Here is a 14,757-nt window from a genome sequence, read left to right on the forward strand (position 1 = left end):
AGAGATGTGTATTGTCTCCAGACAGAACAGCTAGTGAGATTCTGCAAGTCCAGGGGGCAAGCTGTGGGGGTTACTGATAATGTGACATAAATCCAACATCCCGGTTTAGGCCGTCCTCATGTGTGCGGAACTTGGCTATCAGTTTCTGCTCAGCGACACTGCGCTGTCGTGTGTCATGAAGGCCGCCTTGGAGAACGCTTACCTGAAGATCCAAGGCTGAATGCCCGTGACTGCTGAAGTGCTCCCCCACAGGAAGAGAACAGTCTTGCCTTGTGATTGTCGAGCGGTGTTCATTCATCCGTTGTCGTAGCGTCTGCATGGTTTCCCCAATGTACCATGCCTCGGGACATCCTTTCCTGAAGCGTATCAGGTAGACAATGTTGGCCGAGTTGCAAGAGTAGGTACCGTGTACCTGGTAGATGGTGTTCTCGCGTGAGATGATGGCATCCGTGTCGATGATCCGGCAAGTCTTGCAGAGGTTGCTGTGGCAGGGTTGTGTGGTGTCGTGGTCACTGTTCTCCTGAAGGCTGGGTAGTTTGCTGCAGACAATGGTCTGTTTGAGGTTGCGTGGTTGTTTGAAGGCAAGAAGTGGGGGTGTGGGGATGGCCTTGGCGAGATGTTCGTCTTCATCAATGACATGTTGAAGGCTCCGGAGGAGATGCCGTAGCTTCTCCGCTCCGGGGAAGTACTGGACGACGAAGGGTACTCTGTCCACCGTGTCCCGTGTTTGTCTTCTGAGGAGGTCGGTGCGGTTTTTCGCTGTGGCGCGTCGGAACTGTTGATCGATGAGTCGAGCGCCATATCCTGTTCTTATGAGGGCATCTTTCAGCGTCTGGAGGTGTCTGTTGCGATCCTCCTCATCCGAGCAGATCCTGTGTATACGGAGGGCTTGTCCGTTCTCCAAGGCGGCCTTCACGACACACGACAGCGCAGAGTTGCTGAGCAGAAACTGATAGCCAAGTTCCGCACACATGTTGGATGTTGGATTTATGTCACATATCAGTAACCCCCACAGCTTGCCCCCTGGACTTGCAGAATCTCACTAGATGTTCTGTCTGGAGACAATGCACATCTCTTTAACCTGTGTTTAATGTTCCCTCCAACCACATTGTCTGTACCTTTAAGACCTGGCTGGCTGTAGGGATTTGCATTCTAATTAGTATTCTGTAACTTGATTTCTGTGTCTCTGTGCACTGTTTGAGAGCACATTTCCACTCCATCTGACGAAGCAGCAGCACTCCGAAAGCTTATGGTATTTGCTACCAAATAAACCTGTTGGACTTTAACCTGGTGTTGTGAGACTTCTTACTGTGCAAATCTGGAGGCAATGATAGCCTCCCTCACTGGTTCTGCAGCCTTGTAGCATTCTGGCTGCCATGTGTCCATCGTCCTTCGCCTCCTCCTCCGCAGCTTCCTGGTCCTCATCCTTCCCCTCCTTCTCAGAAACCACCTGTTTCTCTGCCTCTTCCTCCACTACCATGTTGCCCCGCTGCTGGGCAAGATTGTGTAGCACACAGCAAATGATAATGATCTTCGCGGCCCTCTGGGCACTGTATTGAACAGCCCCGCCAGAGTGGTCCAAGCGGGGAGAGAGTTATTGAAGCATTCCTCAGTTATTGATGCAGTCCATGTTCACATACTGTCCACGAGATCTGGGCAACATTCAAGCTTGAACTGAAAGTGCAAGTGATACTTGCCTGAGGATGAGAAATAAATACTGGCCTCGCAGGCAACATTCACAGCTCATAAGTATGACAAAATACCTTGTGTTGCAGATATGGAGTGGTGTTAGTCTATTATTAAAGAAAAGCAAGTCTTCATATTTATCATTCTTTGGCTTTTGATCACTTATTGTTGCCTTCCCTCAGACCCAGTCCAAAGACATATATTACATTCATTTGTAACAAGCAACATTTACCTCTGCCGCAAGTAGCCGTACATTCTGTCATCCCAACATTTTTCCAGTTGTATTCATGGAAATGCCACGGTGGTTGCATGACTGGAACCTGATTACTAGGTTCACGATGTGTGAATCTTCCAGGATTCCGAGTCTGGATAGTTGTACTCTCGTAACCAGAATGAAGTGCAAAGGAGTCTTCAGTGACATCCAATTGACCATTGTGTAGTTTATCTAGATATAAGAAGCAAAAAGAGTTGAGCAACATACTTACCAGAAGATATAGAAAATTAATTAATTTAAGTTATATGAATTTCAGTGACAAATGTATTTAATAAATCTGTGCTCCACAAAAAATCTACAACATACTTTGCAGATACCAAGGGCAAGTACATTTATTAACATGCACAAAGAATTACACAGAATTCTTTTTAAAAAAATATCATTTCTGTTGTTAATGCTGCATCCATGTCTCTTTTCATTCCTCTTCATCTAACCTTACTAGCATATTTATTTCTCCCTCATGTGTTTTTCCTTAAACACATCAATGTTATTTGCCTCAACTACTCCTCGAGTTCTATATACTCACTACTTTCTGAATAAAGACGGTTCTCCTGAATTCCTTATTGAATTTCCAAGTGACTTATAATTATGACACTAGTTTTGGACTCCCCACCAGTGGAATATATTTTCTACGTCTACCTTATCATGCCTCTTCATAGTTTGAAAGACCTCTATCAGGTCATCTCTCGATTTGCTATTTCTAGAGAAGAATCACAGCCTGTTCAGACTTTCCTGATAGCTGGTCTCTCGTAGCTCTATCATCTTTGCAAATGAATAAAGAAAGATAATTCAAGATAGAAACAGAGTCACTATGAGATATAAATGATAAACTCAGAGATAATGACAGTGAAAGGTATAAATAATGACTAGGTAACCTATTTTTGTGACATTGATTGAATGGTTGGCTAGAGAACTGGGAATAACTCCCAGCTCTTGCTATCCAGAGTCCCTGTCATCTCCTTCTAGCAGTGATAGACAGCAAACTTTGAGACATTGCTCCCATATATAAGGGTCCACTAGCATAGGAGTTTCAGACCATGATATTCTTGATGGCCACTGGTAGCGCGGCTCTTGCCCTGTAATGTAACAGATTAGATTAGATTGTAGAAGGAGGCGAAGTTCAGTCACCACTCACCTGGTGAAACACAGACATCTCAGAAACTGTCTCTAGCTGAAGTGGAGGTGGTAGAAGTGCCTCTGGAAATCCTTGGTGGGTAGGACCTTATACTATGGGCCTTTATTACAGTAGCTAATGTAAGGCCGCTATTCAAAAAGGGAGGTAGAGAGAAAACAGGGAACTATAGACCAGTGAGCCTAACATCAGTACTGGGGAAGTTGCTTGAGTCCATTATCAAGGATTTCATAACTCAGCATTTTAAAGGCAGTGGTATAATCAGACAAAGTCAGCATGGATTTACAGCAGGGGAATCATGCTTGACGAATGTATTGGAATTCTTTGAGGATGTAACCAGTAGAGTTAACCGAGGAGAACCAGTGGATGTGGTTTATTTAGACTTTCAGAAGACTTTCGACAGGATAGAAAGCTGGTTAGCAGATAAGAAGCAAAATGTTGGCATAAACAGGTCCTTTTCTGATTGGCAGTCAGTGACTCGTGGGGTTCCGCAGGGATCTGTGCTAGGACCCTAACTGTTCACATTATATATTAATGATTTGGAAGAAGGAACTGAATGTATCATCTCCAAATTTGCAGAAGATACAAAGTTGGATGGGAGGGTGAGCTGTGAGGAGCATGCAGAACTACTTTAGCATGATTTGGACAAGCTGAGTGTGGGGGCATGGGCATGGCAGATGCAATAAAATGTGGATAAATGTGAGGTCATTTACTTTGGTAGCAATAATAGGACGACAGATTATTGGGTGTAAATTGAGAGAGGTAGATACTCAGCGAGACCTTGGAGTCCTCGTGCATCAGTCGCTGAAAGTAAGCGTGCCAGTACAGCAGGCAGTAAAGAAGGCAAATAGTATGCTGGCCTTCATAGCGAGAGGATTTGAGTATAGCAATAGGGATGTTTTGCTGCAATTGTATAGGGCATTGGTGTGGTCACACCTAGAGGTGTGTGCAGTTTTGGTGTCCTTATCTGAGAAAGGATGTCCTTGCTATAGAGGGAGTGCAGCGAAGGTTTACCAGTCCAGTTCCTGGGATGGCAGGTCTGTCACATGAGGAAGAAACTAAGTTGGTTAGGATTATATTCACTGGAGTTTAGAAGAGTGAGAAGGGATCTCATAGAAACTTATAAAATTCTAAAATTCAGAAAGAATGTTCCTGATGGTGGGGAGTCCAGAACCAGGGGTCATTGTTTGAGGATAAGGGGTGAACCTTTTAGAACTGAGGTGAGGAGAAATTCCTTCGCCCAGAGGGTGTTGAATGTGTGGAATTCACTCCCACAGAATGTAGTTGAGGCCAAACTTTGTCTGATTTCAAGAAGAAATTAGATATAGCTCTTGGGGCTAAAGGTATCAAGGGATATGGGGGGGAAGGGCAGGATCAGAATATTGAATTCGATGATTAGCTATGATCAAAGTGAATGGCAGAGTAGGCTCGACGGGCCAAATGGCCTACTCCTGCTTCTAGTTTCTATGTTTCTTCCTTCTCACTTTGCACAAAGCTTTCCTCCTCTATTCCTGTGATCAGTTTCCATATCAGCTACAGCAGAAGATGAATTGCAACTATAGCCCCCATGACTATAGCAGGATTTCACCTGACTTGTCAACCAACTCCTATGTCCCACTTGTTAAAATGCAGAACTATTTCTCTCTTTAAGGCAAAAGGTTTCAAAATTCCTCCAATAACACTGGACACATTACTTCCATTAACTCTGCACCAGCAAAACATCATCAATACACATTAGTTGGAAATTGAATGGTTAGCTCTTGGGGCCCTCTTGGAGCTGAATGTACGATGAGCTAGAGTGATTAAGGCATTAACTGGACAAGTACAGTCCAAAATGACAGATTGTGCACGAAATCAGTATTACAAGTTTGATGTCACAACCCACGCATTCCAAATGCTCCCACACTATGCAGGCAAACCCATCCTGATAGCCTTACAGTAAAGATGCACCATTTGGGAAGTTTCTGCAAGTGTCCTAGTTGATATTCTTATTATTTCAGGCTCTGTGCTACATCACCATAACAAAAGCCCAATTTTGTAGCTAGATTTCCTATGATGAGAGAACCCAGAACAAGAGAGTATTACCTTAAAATTTGAGTTTGATTGCTCCAGAGTCACCTCATCTTTTCTATTCAAAAGATAGTGGAAATTTGGAACTGATTTCCCCAAAAAGTTATAGATGCTGGGGATCAACTTTTAAAAATTCTTTCAGGGGACCTGAAGGTCGCTGGCGAGGCTAGCACTTGTTGCCCGTCCCTAAGTGCCCTTGAATTGAGTGGTCTGCTAGGCCATTTCCGATTGAAGTTAAGAGTAAACCACATTACTGGGAGTCTGGAGTCACAAATAGGCCAAACAGGAAAGGTCGACAGATTTGTTTCCCTCCAGGAGTAGAACGTGTGCTTTCTTTTGTATTCTATACTTCTAGGTATTTGTTTTCTTTGTTTTATTTTCTTTCATAGCATCTGTATTTGCAAATTTCCAATGATACTCTGTTCTGCTTAAAACTTAGCATTAAATATACATCTACTTATCAAACATGGGACATTAGGGGATAATTTTAATATTGATGCGTGGGAGAGGAAAAATGTGAAAAATTACGTAACCTGACCCTAACCCACCACAAATGTGCCAACTTTCAGTTTAACCAGCGTAGGTTTGGGGTTGGGCAATTGACCTACTCCAGAGAGGCAGAGTAATGCAATGAGATCTTACCATTAATTTTGCACAGCCTCACAATCTCTCATATTTACCTGTTTCCCAGATACTGATTGACACTCCTGTTCCCTCCCAGTAAATAACAGGGTCAATGGCTCTGTAGCCAGCAGGTGATCGGCACTGAAGATTATAAAGGTCTATTCATTAAATACTGAGAAGACTGTCATACAATTAAATAACAGTGAAATTAACGCCTCCTTAAGGCCTTAAAATAAATATTTGGTATATATGTGATGTCTTGCTTTATTTATATTAAAAATGTTAGTAACTCAAGGACAAATCCAGAGCAAAATAGTGACAGAATTTTCACATCGATTAATGTCCTTAGAGATTAATGTCCTCAGAGGGTGCAGATTCTCCTCAATAAAAATATTTCCAATTTTTTCTCTCCTTACACATGCTGCCAGACCTGCTGAGATTTTCCAGCATTTTCTCTTTTGGTTGCAGATTCTCCTCACTTAGGTGAAGAAATATTCCACATCTTAGTTATGTGGTTTCATTCTCATCTCTGAGTCAGAGATTGAGTTCAAGCCTTGCTGGACAATTTCAATATGTTGGCGGACACCTTCCCTGGAACTGTTCCACTCCATTGCCTGAAATCCTTGTTTATACTTCCAAAACACTTTCCACGCAGAAGGTTAAGGAAATCTGGAAATTACTCCTCCGAAAAAGGCTATAAATCTAGTCAATTGAAATGACTAGATTATTACTCCCTTCTGTCGCAGAGCATTTCTTAGCTGCAATCTGAAGAAACGCAGCATTGTTCATGGACCTATGTAATTGTATGGATACATGTAGAAGATGCTTTAGGACTATTCAAAGAAAAGAACAGAGGTTTTTCGGGTGTTCTGGCCAATATTGTGTTATAATTCAGGTCAGAAACTCCAAAGCGTTTTATGAAGTTTGCCTGGATCATAAGTTTTGCAATTTGAATTTGGCTAGGGTAAGTAAGCATGAGATGTTTCATTTCAGGTATGATTCAACTGACCCAGTAGGGAGCTTTTATCAAACAAAGATTATTTAAGAATACAGTTAACATGTATGGAAAGAAAATTAGCAATAAATGTTACCAATTACAAAAAGACAAAAAAAACAACCAAGATATTGTATAAATCTTAACAGTTCCAACCAAACTAATCCCATGAACAAAATCCTTGCCATTTGTTTAGCACGGAAAACACAAATGCTCACTTGATGCTGGAACTTAGTCCTTTGGTTGGAGAATTGAAACTTTGGATTCCCAGCCTTGTAACTTCTAGCAGCCCTCATGATAATACACAGACCAGTTTGAAGCTTCCCAAAACACCAGGGAGAGATAGAGGCTCTAGGTACTAACGAGCAAACCACCAACAGCAGACTTTCACTGCAGGAGGGCCAGGAGACCGGCTTCCAGCAGAATTTACAAAACCAGGGAGGGAGGGAGAGAGAGAGAGAGAGAGAGAAAACCTGCCTGCCACTTGACAACCAGGACACTAAACCAAAACTGAAAATGAATACTTGGATTCTTCTGGGGAGGAACCACCTGACTTTGACTTGTCAATCAATTTTCCCCCTCACAATGCAGGGTCATAAAAGATCCCAGAAAGTACCTGAAGTCGATAGTAAAAATAAACAAAACCCCATTTAACCATTGAAGCAATAATAGAAGGACTTCTAGCTGACAACCCGGCAACAATAAAAAAAATCTAAAGCTGCTTAACTGCAGAGAACGATTTTTAAAAAAAAATTCTTAAAGGCATACTAACATCACAATTTATACTCAACTGACATTGTCAAATCAGATGAAAAGGTTACTTACCTCACTGTCTTTTGTGGGCTCTTGATATGTGTAAATTTGCTATTGAATTTGCCTGCATTGTAACAGTGACAGCATTTGAAAAATAATTCATTGGGGGTAAACAATATTTTGGGACAATATTTAGGGCAGGAAAGGCACTACACAAATGCAATCCTCTTTTTAACCTTACCTAGTCTGATGCTGGGTGGTATCTTACGACTGACAACATTTGTCTTGGAAAGAATATACTCATATTGAATGCCAGGATTCGGCTGCTGGTAGATCATCTGGAAAAAATGTTGGCAGCTTGAAGTCTCACATGTCTGCTATAACCTTACGCTCTGTGAAATTCTCAAGCGCCTGAGGTTAAAATAAGATACCTGTGGCTGAAAAATCAATGAATTATGTACATGATTCTCAACATACTTAGTAGCTGCTTTATTACCAATGGCTTACTTATTTCAACTTCACAAAATCATCATAGATCAATATTCTAGCCTCGATTTTCATTTCATTGGTATCAATAACAATAATTTGTATTTATTTAACATCTTTACCATAGTTAAACATCCTAAGGTGCTGAGCAGGAGAAATTAATAAATGTGACTGTTGTAGGCTGCAAAGAGACATAGATAGGATGCAAAGCTGGGCTGAAAAATGGCAAATGGAGTTTAACCCTGATAAATGTGAGGTGATTCATTTTGGTAGGACTAATTTAAATGTGGATTACAGGGTCAAAGGTAGGGTTCTGAAGACTGTGGAGGAACAGAGAGATCTTGGGGTTCATATCCACAGATCTCTAAAGGTTGCCACTCAAGTGGAAAGAGCTGTGAAGAAGGCCTATAGTGTGTTAGCTTTTATTAACAGGGGGTTTGAGTTTAAGAGCCGTGGGGTTATGCTGCAACTGTACAGGACCTTGGTGAGACCACATTTGGAATATTGTGTGCAGTTCTGGTCACCTCACTATAAGAAGGATGTGGAAGCGCTGGAAAGAGTGCAGAGGAGATTTACCAGGATGCTGCCTGGTTTGGAGGGTAGGTCTTATGAGTAAAGGTTGAGGGAGCTAGGGCTGTTCTCTCTGGAGCGGAGGAGGTTGAGGGTAGACTTAATAGAGGTTTATAAAATGATGAAGGGGATAGATAGAGTGAACATTCGAAGACTATTTCCTCGGGTGGATGGAGCTATTACAAGGGGGCATAACTATAGGGTTCGTGGTGGGAGATACAGGAAGGATATCAGAGGTAAGTTCTTTACGCAGAGAGTGGTTGGGGTGTGGAATGGACTGCCTGCAGTGATAGTGGAGTCAGACACTTTAGGAACATTTAAGCGGTTATTGGATAGGCACATGGAGCACACCCGGATGATAGGGAGTGGGATAGCTTGATCTTGGTTTCAGATAAAGCTCGGCACAACATTGTGGGCCGAAGGGCCTGTTCTGTGCTGTACTGTTCTATGTTCTATGTGACTTGGAGCCACATAAGGAGATATTAGATCAGATGACGAAAAGATTACCAGGAGGTTAAGTTTTCAAGAAGTGTCTTAAAAGAGGAAAGCAAGGTAGAGAGGCAAAAAGATGTAGGTTGCAAATTTGAGAGGTTGGGCCCTGGAAACTGAAGGCATGACTACCAATGATGAAGCAAATTTAATAGGAAAGGACAAAAGGTGAGAATTAGAGGAGCACAGCTATCTTGGAGGGTTGTGGAGTTGGATGAGAATACAGAGCTAGGAAGGTGTGAGGCCATGGAGGAATTTGAAAACAAGGATGTGAATTTTAAAATCAAGATGGTTCCCTGACTCGGTCATGTCAGCGATCACTGAGGTGATAGAGAATGGGGGCAGTATTTTCCAGTCCCCACCCCCCCATGTTTTCCAGCAGCGGAAGTAATTCACCATTGGCTAGCGGCGGAATCGTCTGATCCTGCTGACGTCTACAGCGATTTGCATGGCTTTGCAAACGTCAAACAACAACTTTTGTCAACAAATATATTAGCCCATTATGACCCCCGGCGACCACTCATTGTAATCTGCGACGTCTCCCTCAATGAGATAGGAGCAGTATTGTTGCACTTTTGGGGCAATGGGACAGAATGTCCAATTGCATCACAAACCCTGGCGGATGCAGGGAGGAAACAAAGAAGATTTGGCCATGGTATTCTCGGTGAAAAAGTTCCATCAGTACATCTATGGTCGGCATTTCACCATAGTAACCGATCACAAACCTCTGCTGGGCCTCTTCAAGGAAAACAAGGTGGTTTCTCCCATCGCATCAGCTCAGATCCAATGCTGTACATTAATAATACCACAATTTGGTATGGCTCCTGTTCTGTCCAAGACCGCAGGAAACTACAAAGGGTCGTGAATGAAGCCCGGTCCATCACTCAAGCCAGCCTCCTATCCATTGATACTGTCTACACTTCCCGCTGCCTCGGAAATTCAGCCAGCATAATCAAGGACCCGACGCACCGTGGACATACTCTCACCTTCTTCCGTCGGGAAAAAGATACAAAAGTCTGAGATCACGTACCAACCGACACAAAAGCAGCTTCTTTCCTGCTGCCGTCAGACTTATGAATGGACCTACCTTTCATAAAGTTGATCTTTCTCTACACCCTCGCTATAACTAACATTCTGCACTCTCTCCTTTCCTTCCCTATGTACAGTATGCTTTATCTGTATAGCTCGCAAGAAACAATACTTTTCACTGTATACTAATACATGTGACAATAATAAATCAAATAATAGGTATCTATTAATATACTTTAGAACACCATCCAGGGAAACATATAGCCAACGTGAATGCTTAAGCCACCTGCCACTACCCACCAGCCTACCTCTCCTCCAAAGATGGATGAAGTCATCATTACTTCATGGACACTCTGCCGGTATTTGCCAAGCGGATCTAGGCATTAACTCAAAAGGACTCTATACTGGCTAAACTACGTCATGTTGTCCTAAGTGGTGGACCACAAGGGCGTCCAACAGAGGATTTGTTCCTTCATAGGATGTGGGCACCGCTGGAAATGCCTCAATCTTAACTACCCTTAACTCTGCTCAACTGTGGCTTGTTCGGCTATTTCAGAGGGCAGATAACATTGTTGTTGATCTGCAGTCAAGTGTAGGCTAGACCAGGTAAGGACTGCAGATTTCCTTCCCTATAAGGAAGGAATATTATATTTTGTATTGTAAAGGATATCAGTGAACCATTTGTGTTTATAACAACAATTATGCTAGCTTCAAAGAACAAAGAAAATTATAGCACAGGAACAGGCCCTTTAGCCCTCCATGCCTGCACCGACCATGCTGCCCGACTTAACTAAAACCCCCTACCTTTCCGGGGACCATATCCCTCTATTCCCATCTCATTTATGTACTTCTCAAGACACCCCTTAAAAGTCACTACCGTATCCGCTTCCACTACCTCCCCGGCAACGAGTTCCAGGCACCCACCACTCTGTGTGTAAAAAATCTGCCTCGTACATCTCTTTTAAAACTTGTCCCTCGCACCTTAAACCTGTGCCCCCTAGTAATTGACTCTTCCACCCTGGGAAAAAGCTTCTGACTATCCACTCTGTCCATATCTTTCACAATCTTATAGACTTCTATCAGGTCTCCCCTCAACCTCCATCGCTCCAGTGAGAACAAACCAAGTTTGTCCAACCTCTCCTCATAGTTAATGCCCTCCATACCAGGCAACATCCTGGTAAATCTTTTCTGTACCCTTTCCAAAGCCTCCACATCCTTCTGGTAGTGTGGCGACCAGAATTGAACACTATATTCCAAGTGCGGCCTAACTAAGGTTCTATAAAGCTGCAACATGACTTGCCAATTTTTTAACTCAATACCCCAGCCGATGAAGGCAAGCATGCCGTATGCCTTCTTAACTACCTTCTCCACCTGCATTGCCACTTTCAGAGACCTGTGTACCTGTACACCCAAATCCCTTTGCCTATCAATACTCTTAAGGGTGCTGCCATTTACTGTATATTTCCTATCTGTATTAGAGCTTCAAAAATGCATTACCTCACATTTGGCACAGTCACCATTGCTCAGAATAGTTTTCCATTAATAGTGGAATTGGAACTCATGTCCCCAGAGCATTAGCCAGGGCCTCTGGATTACTAGTCCAGAGACATTACTACCATACCACAAGCTCCCTTTGAACAGCAAGTGAAATTTGATTATCCTCATATGGTCATTTGCAGCATACCAGCATAACTTACCAGGATAACTTACCAGTCGTGCCTCACAAATTTGATTGAATTTTTTGAGGAGGTAACTAAGTGTGTTGACGAAGGTAGGGCAGTTGATGTCATATACATGGATTTTAGTAAGGCATTTGATAAGGTCCCCCATGGTCGGCTTATGATGAAAGTGAGGAGGTGTGGGATAAAGGGAAAGTTGGCCGATTGGATAGGTAACTGGCTGTCTGATCGAAGACAGAGGGTGGTGGTGGATGGAAAATTTTCGGATTGGAGGCAGGTTGCTAGCAGAGTGCTACAGCGCTTGGTCCTCTGCTCTTTGTGATTTTTATTAATGACTTAGAGGAGGGGGCTGAAGGGTGGATCAGTAAATTTGCTGATGACACCAAGATTGGTGGAGTAGTGGATGAGGTGGAGGGCTGTTGTAGGCTGCAAAGAGACATAGATAGGATGCAAAGCTGGGCTGAAAAATGGCAAATGGAGTTTAACCCTGATAAATGTGAGGTGATTCATTTTGGTAGGACAAATTTAAATGTGGATTACAGGGTCAAAGATAGGGTTCTGAAGACTGTGGAGGAACAGAGAGATCTTGGGGTCCATATCCACAGATCTCTAAAGGTTGCCACTCAAGTGGATAGAGCTGTGAAGAAGGCCTATAGTATGTTAGCTTTTATTAACAGGGGGTTGGAGTTTAAGAGCAGTGGGGTTATGCTGCAACTGTACAGGACCTTGGTGAGACCACATTTGGAACATTGTGTTCAGTTCTGGTCACCTCACTATAAGAAGGATGTGGAAGCGCTGGAAAGAGTGCAGAGGAGATTTAGCAGGATGCTGCCTGGTTTGGAGGGTAGGTCTTATGAGGAAAGGTTGAGGGAGCTAGGGCTGTTCTCTCTGGAGCGGAGGAGGCTGAGGGGAGACTTAATAGAGGTTTATAAAATAATGAAGGGGATAGATAGAGTGAACGTTCAAAGGCTATTTCCTCGGGTGGATGGAGCTATTACAAGGGGGCATAACTATAGGGTTCGTGGTGGGAGATATAGGAAGGATATCAGAGGTAGGTTCTTTATGCAGAGAGTGGTTGGGGTGTGGAATGGACTGCCTGCAGTGATAGTGGAGTCAGACACTTTAGGAACATTTAAGCGGTTATTGGATAGGCACACGGAGCACACCAGGATGATAGGGAGTGGGATAACTTGATGTTGGTTTCAGATAAAGCTTGGCACAACATCGTGGGCCGAAGGGCCTGTTCTGTGCTGTACTGTTCTATGTTCTATGATTAATTCATTTCTTTTATCGCTGGCAGGGCTCAGTAGAGGTTACCGATGACAAGGAGTTGCATCCTTCCGTTGTCTTTGTGGACCTCATTTCAGTGGGCCCACACAGGCAGTTAGCTGGGTTTTCACTGATGACTCAGGCTTCACAAGTAAGCAAGAGCAAATGGTTCTAACAGGAACAGCAGTTGAGAAGCTGTGTTGGAGACACAATCTTCTTCCCGCTCCGATCCAGTCAGACATAGATGTTGTAACACGGGTTGTTGATAAACAGGAGATTCACTGAGCTGTATCAGACAATGACACAGGCACTTACAAGCCTTCCAAGTACACTGACCATGGTAGCATGTGTGGGTTGATGTTACCGGGCATTGTGACAGTGTTTTCTTGCGTGGAAAGAGAAGGTAGCTCTGTGGAACGTCAAATGTGGTTATTACCTGAGTTCATGTAAGCCTTGCTTCTGGCTGTGTAGATGTTGGAGGCAAACATGTCTCACACTTTAACAAGGTTAACAGTTCCTCAACCTTGGTCTTACTCTGCCTCACTGATTGGCACCAAAGTGCTCTCCAGCAAGGCAGTACTGTGCTATGGCAGAAACAATAGCAAAAGTGGAGATGGAAGAGGGACTCCATTTAAAACACTTCTACTGAGTATATCCTCGCACAGGTGTAATTGGAACAATCTTTGGAGGGGCCCCCATGGGTTTCAAAACCCAGAGGATGTTAGCTCTGAGGCTTTCAGCAGTTAGAGCAGAGATCTGAGTAACCTGCCTTTACCTAAAGTAAAAAGTTTATTTATCACAAGTAAGGCTTACATTAACGCTGCAATGAAGTTACTGTGAAATTCCCTTAGTCGCCACAGTCCAGCGCCTGTTCGGGTCAATGCACCTAGCCAGCACATCTTTCAGAATGTGGGAGGAAACCGGAGCACCCGGAGGAAACCCACGCAGACACGGGGAGAATGTGCAGACTCCACACGGACAGTGGCTCAAGCTGGGAATCGAATCCGGGTCCCTGGCGTTGTGAAGCAGCAGTGCTAACCACTGTGCTACCGTGCCGCCCACCCCTATTCAAGCCACTGGGCTCACACCAGATAGAAGTGGAGTGAAAAGGAAGATTAAGGCTTTGTAGTTCAGTCGAGTATACATATGGATAAACAGGAGTTAGAGCATCCGGTAGAAGCGGCTGAGGGACTTGACTGGTGCATTCTGGGAGAAGTCCGACCAGCAACATTTACCAAGAAGTGGGAAGCAGAAGATCTGGCATCAAGGAGTGATAAGCCCGACTAATACACGAATACATTAGTGTTTCCCTCCCTCCCTCCCTCCTCCTCGAACCATAAAAAAAAGGCCACTGTGAGAAGGTAAAAGTGAAGGCAAGAGTTTTATAAATTTTCTCAAATAATTTAATTGGTGCTCGAAATGTCGGCCAGTGGGGTTAAGTGTTGCACTTATGAGATGTGGGGGATCCGTGACCCTTCCAGCGTCTCGGACGACTATGTCTGCAGGAAGTGCACCCAATTGCAGCTCCTTACAGACCGCATGGATAGGTTGGAGCAGCAGTTGGATGCACTTAGGAGCATGAAGGAGGCGGAAAGCATCATAAATAGGAGCTTTAGAGACGTGGTCACACCGAAGGTGCAGGCAGATGGATGGGCGGCTGCTAGAAGGGGCAGGCAGTCAGTGCAGGAATCCCCTGTGATCA

The 14,757-nt window shown here is 43.7% G+C and overlaps 1 protein-coding gene across 1 annotated transcript in view; it reads right to left on the bottom strand.

The window, feature by feature from the left end:
- Positions 1 to 14,757, bottom strand: part of LOC144480398 (thrombospondin type-1 domain-containing protein 4-like) — a 226,786-nt gene that overhangs the window by 75,174 nt on the left and 136,855 nt on the right. The window contains exons 10-11 of the mRNA XM_078199803.1: positions 7,775 to 7,871; positions 1,919 to 2,131 (exon numbers count right to left, since the gene is read on the bottom strand). Coding sequence (XP_078055929.1) covers positions 1,919 to 2,131; positions 7,775 to 7,871 — 310 coding nt within the window. The remainder of the gene's footprint in view (positions 1 to 1,918; positions 2,132 to 7,774; positions 7,872 to 14,757) is intronic.

This window comes from Mustelus asterias, chromosome 29, assembly GCF_964213995.1.
Source record: "Mustelus asterias chromosome 29, sMusAst1.hap1.1, whole genome shotgun sequence".
NCBI classification, from domain to species: Eukaryota; Metazoa; Chordata; class Chondrichthyes; order Carcharhiniformes; family Triakidae; genus Mustelus; species Mustelus asterias.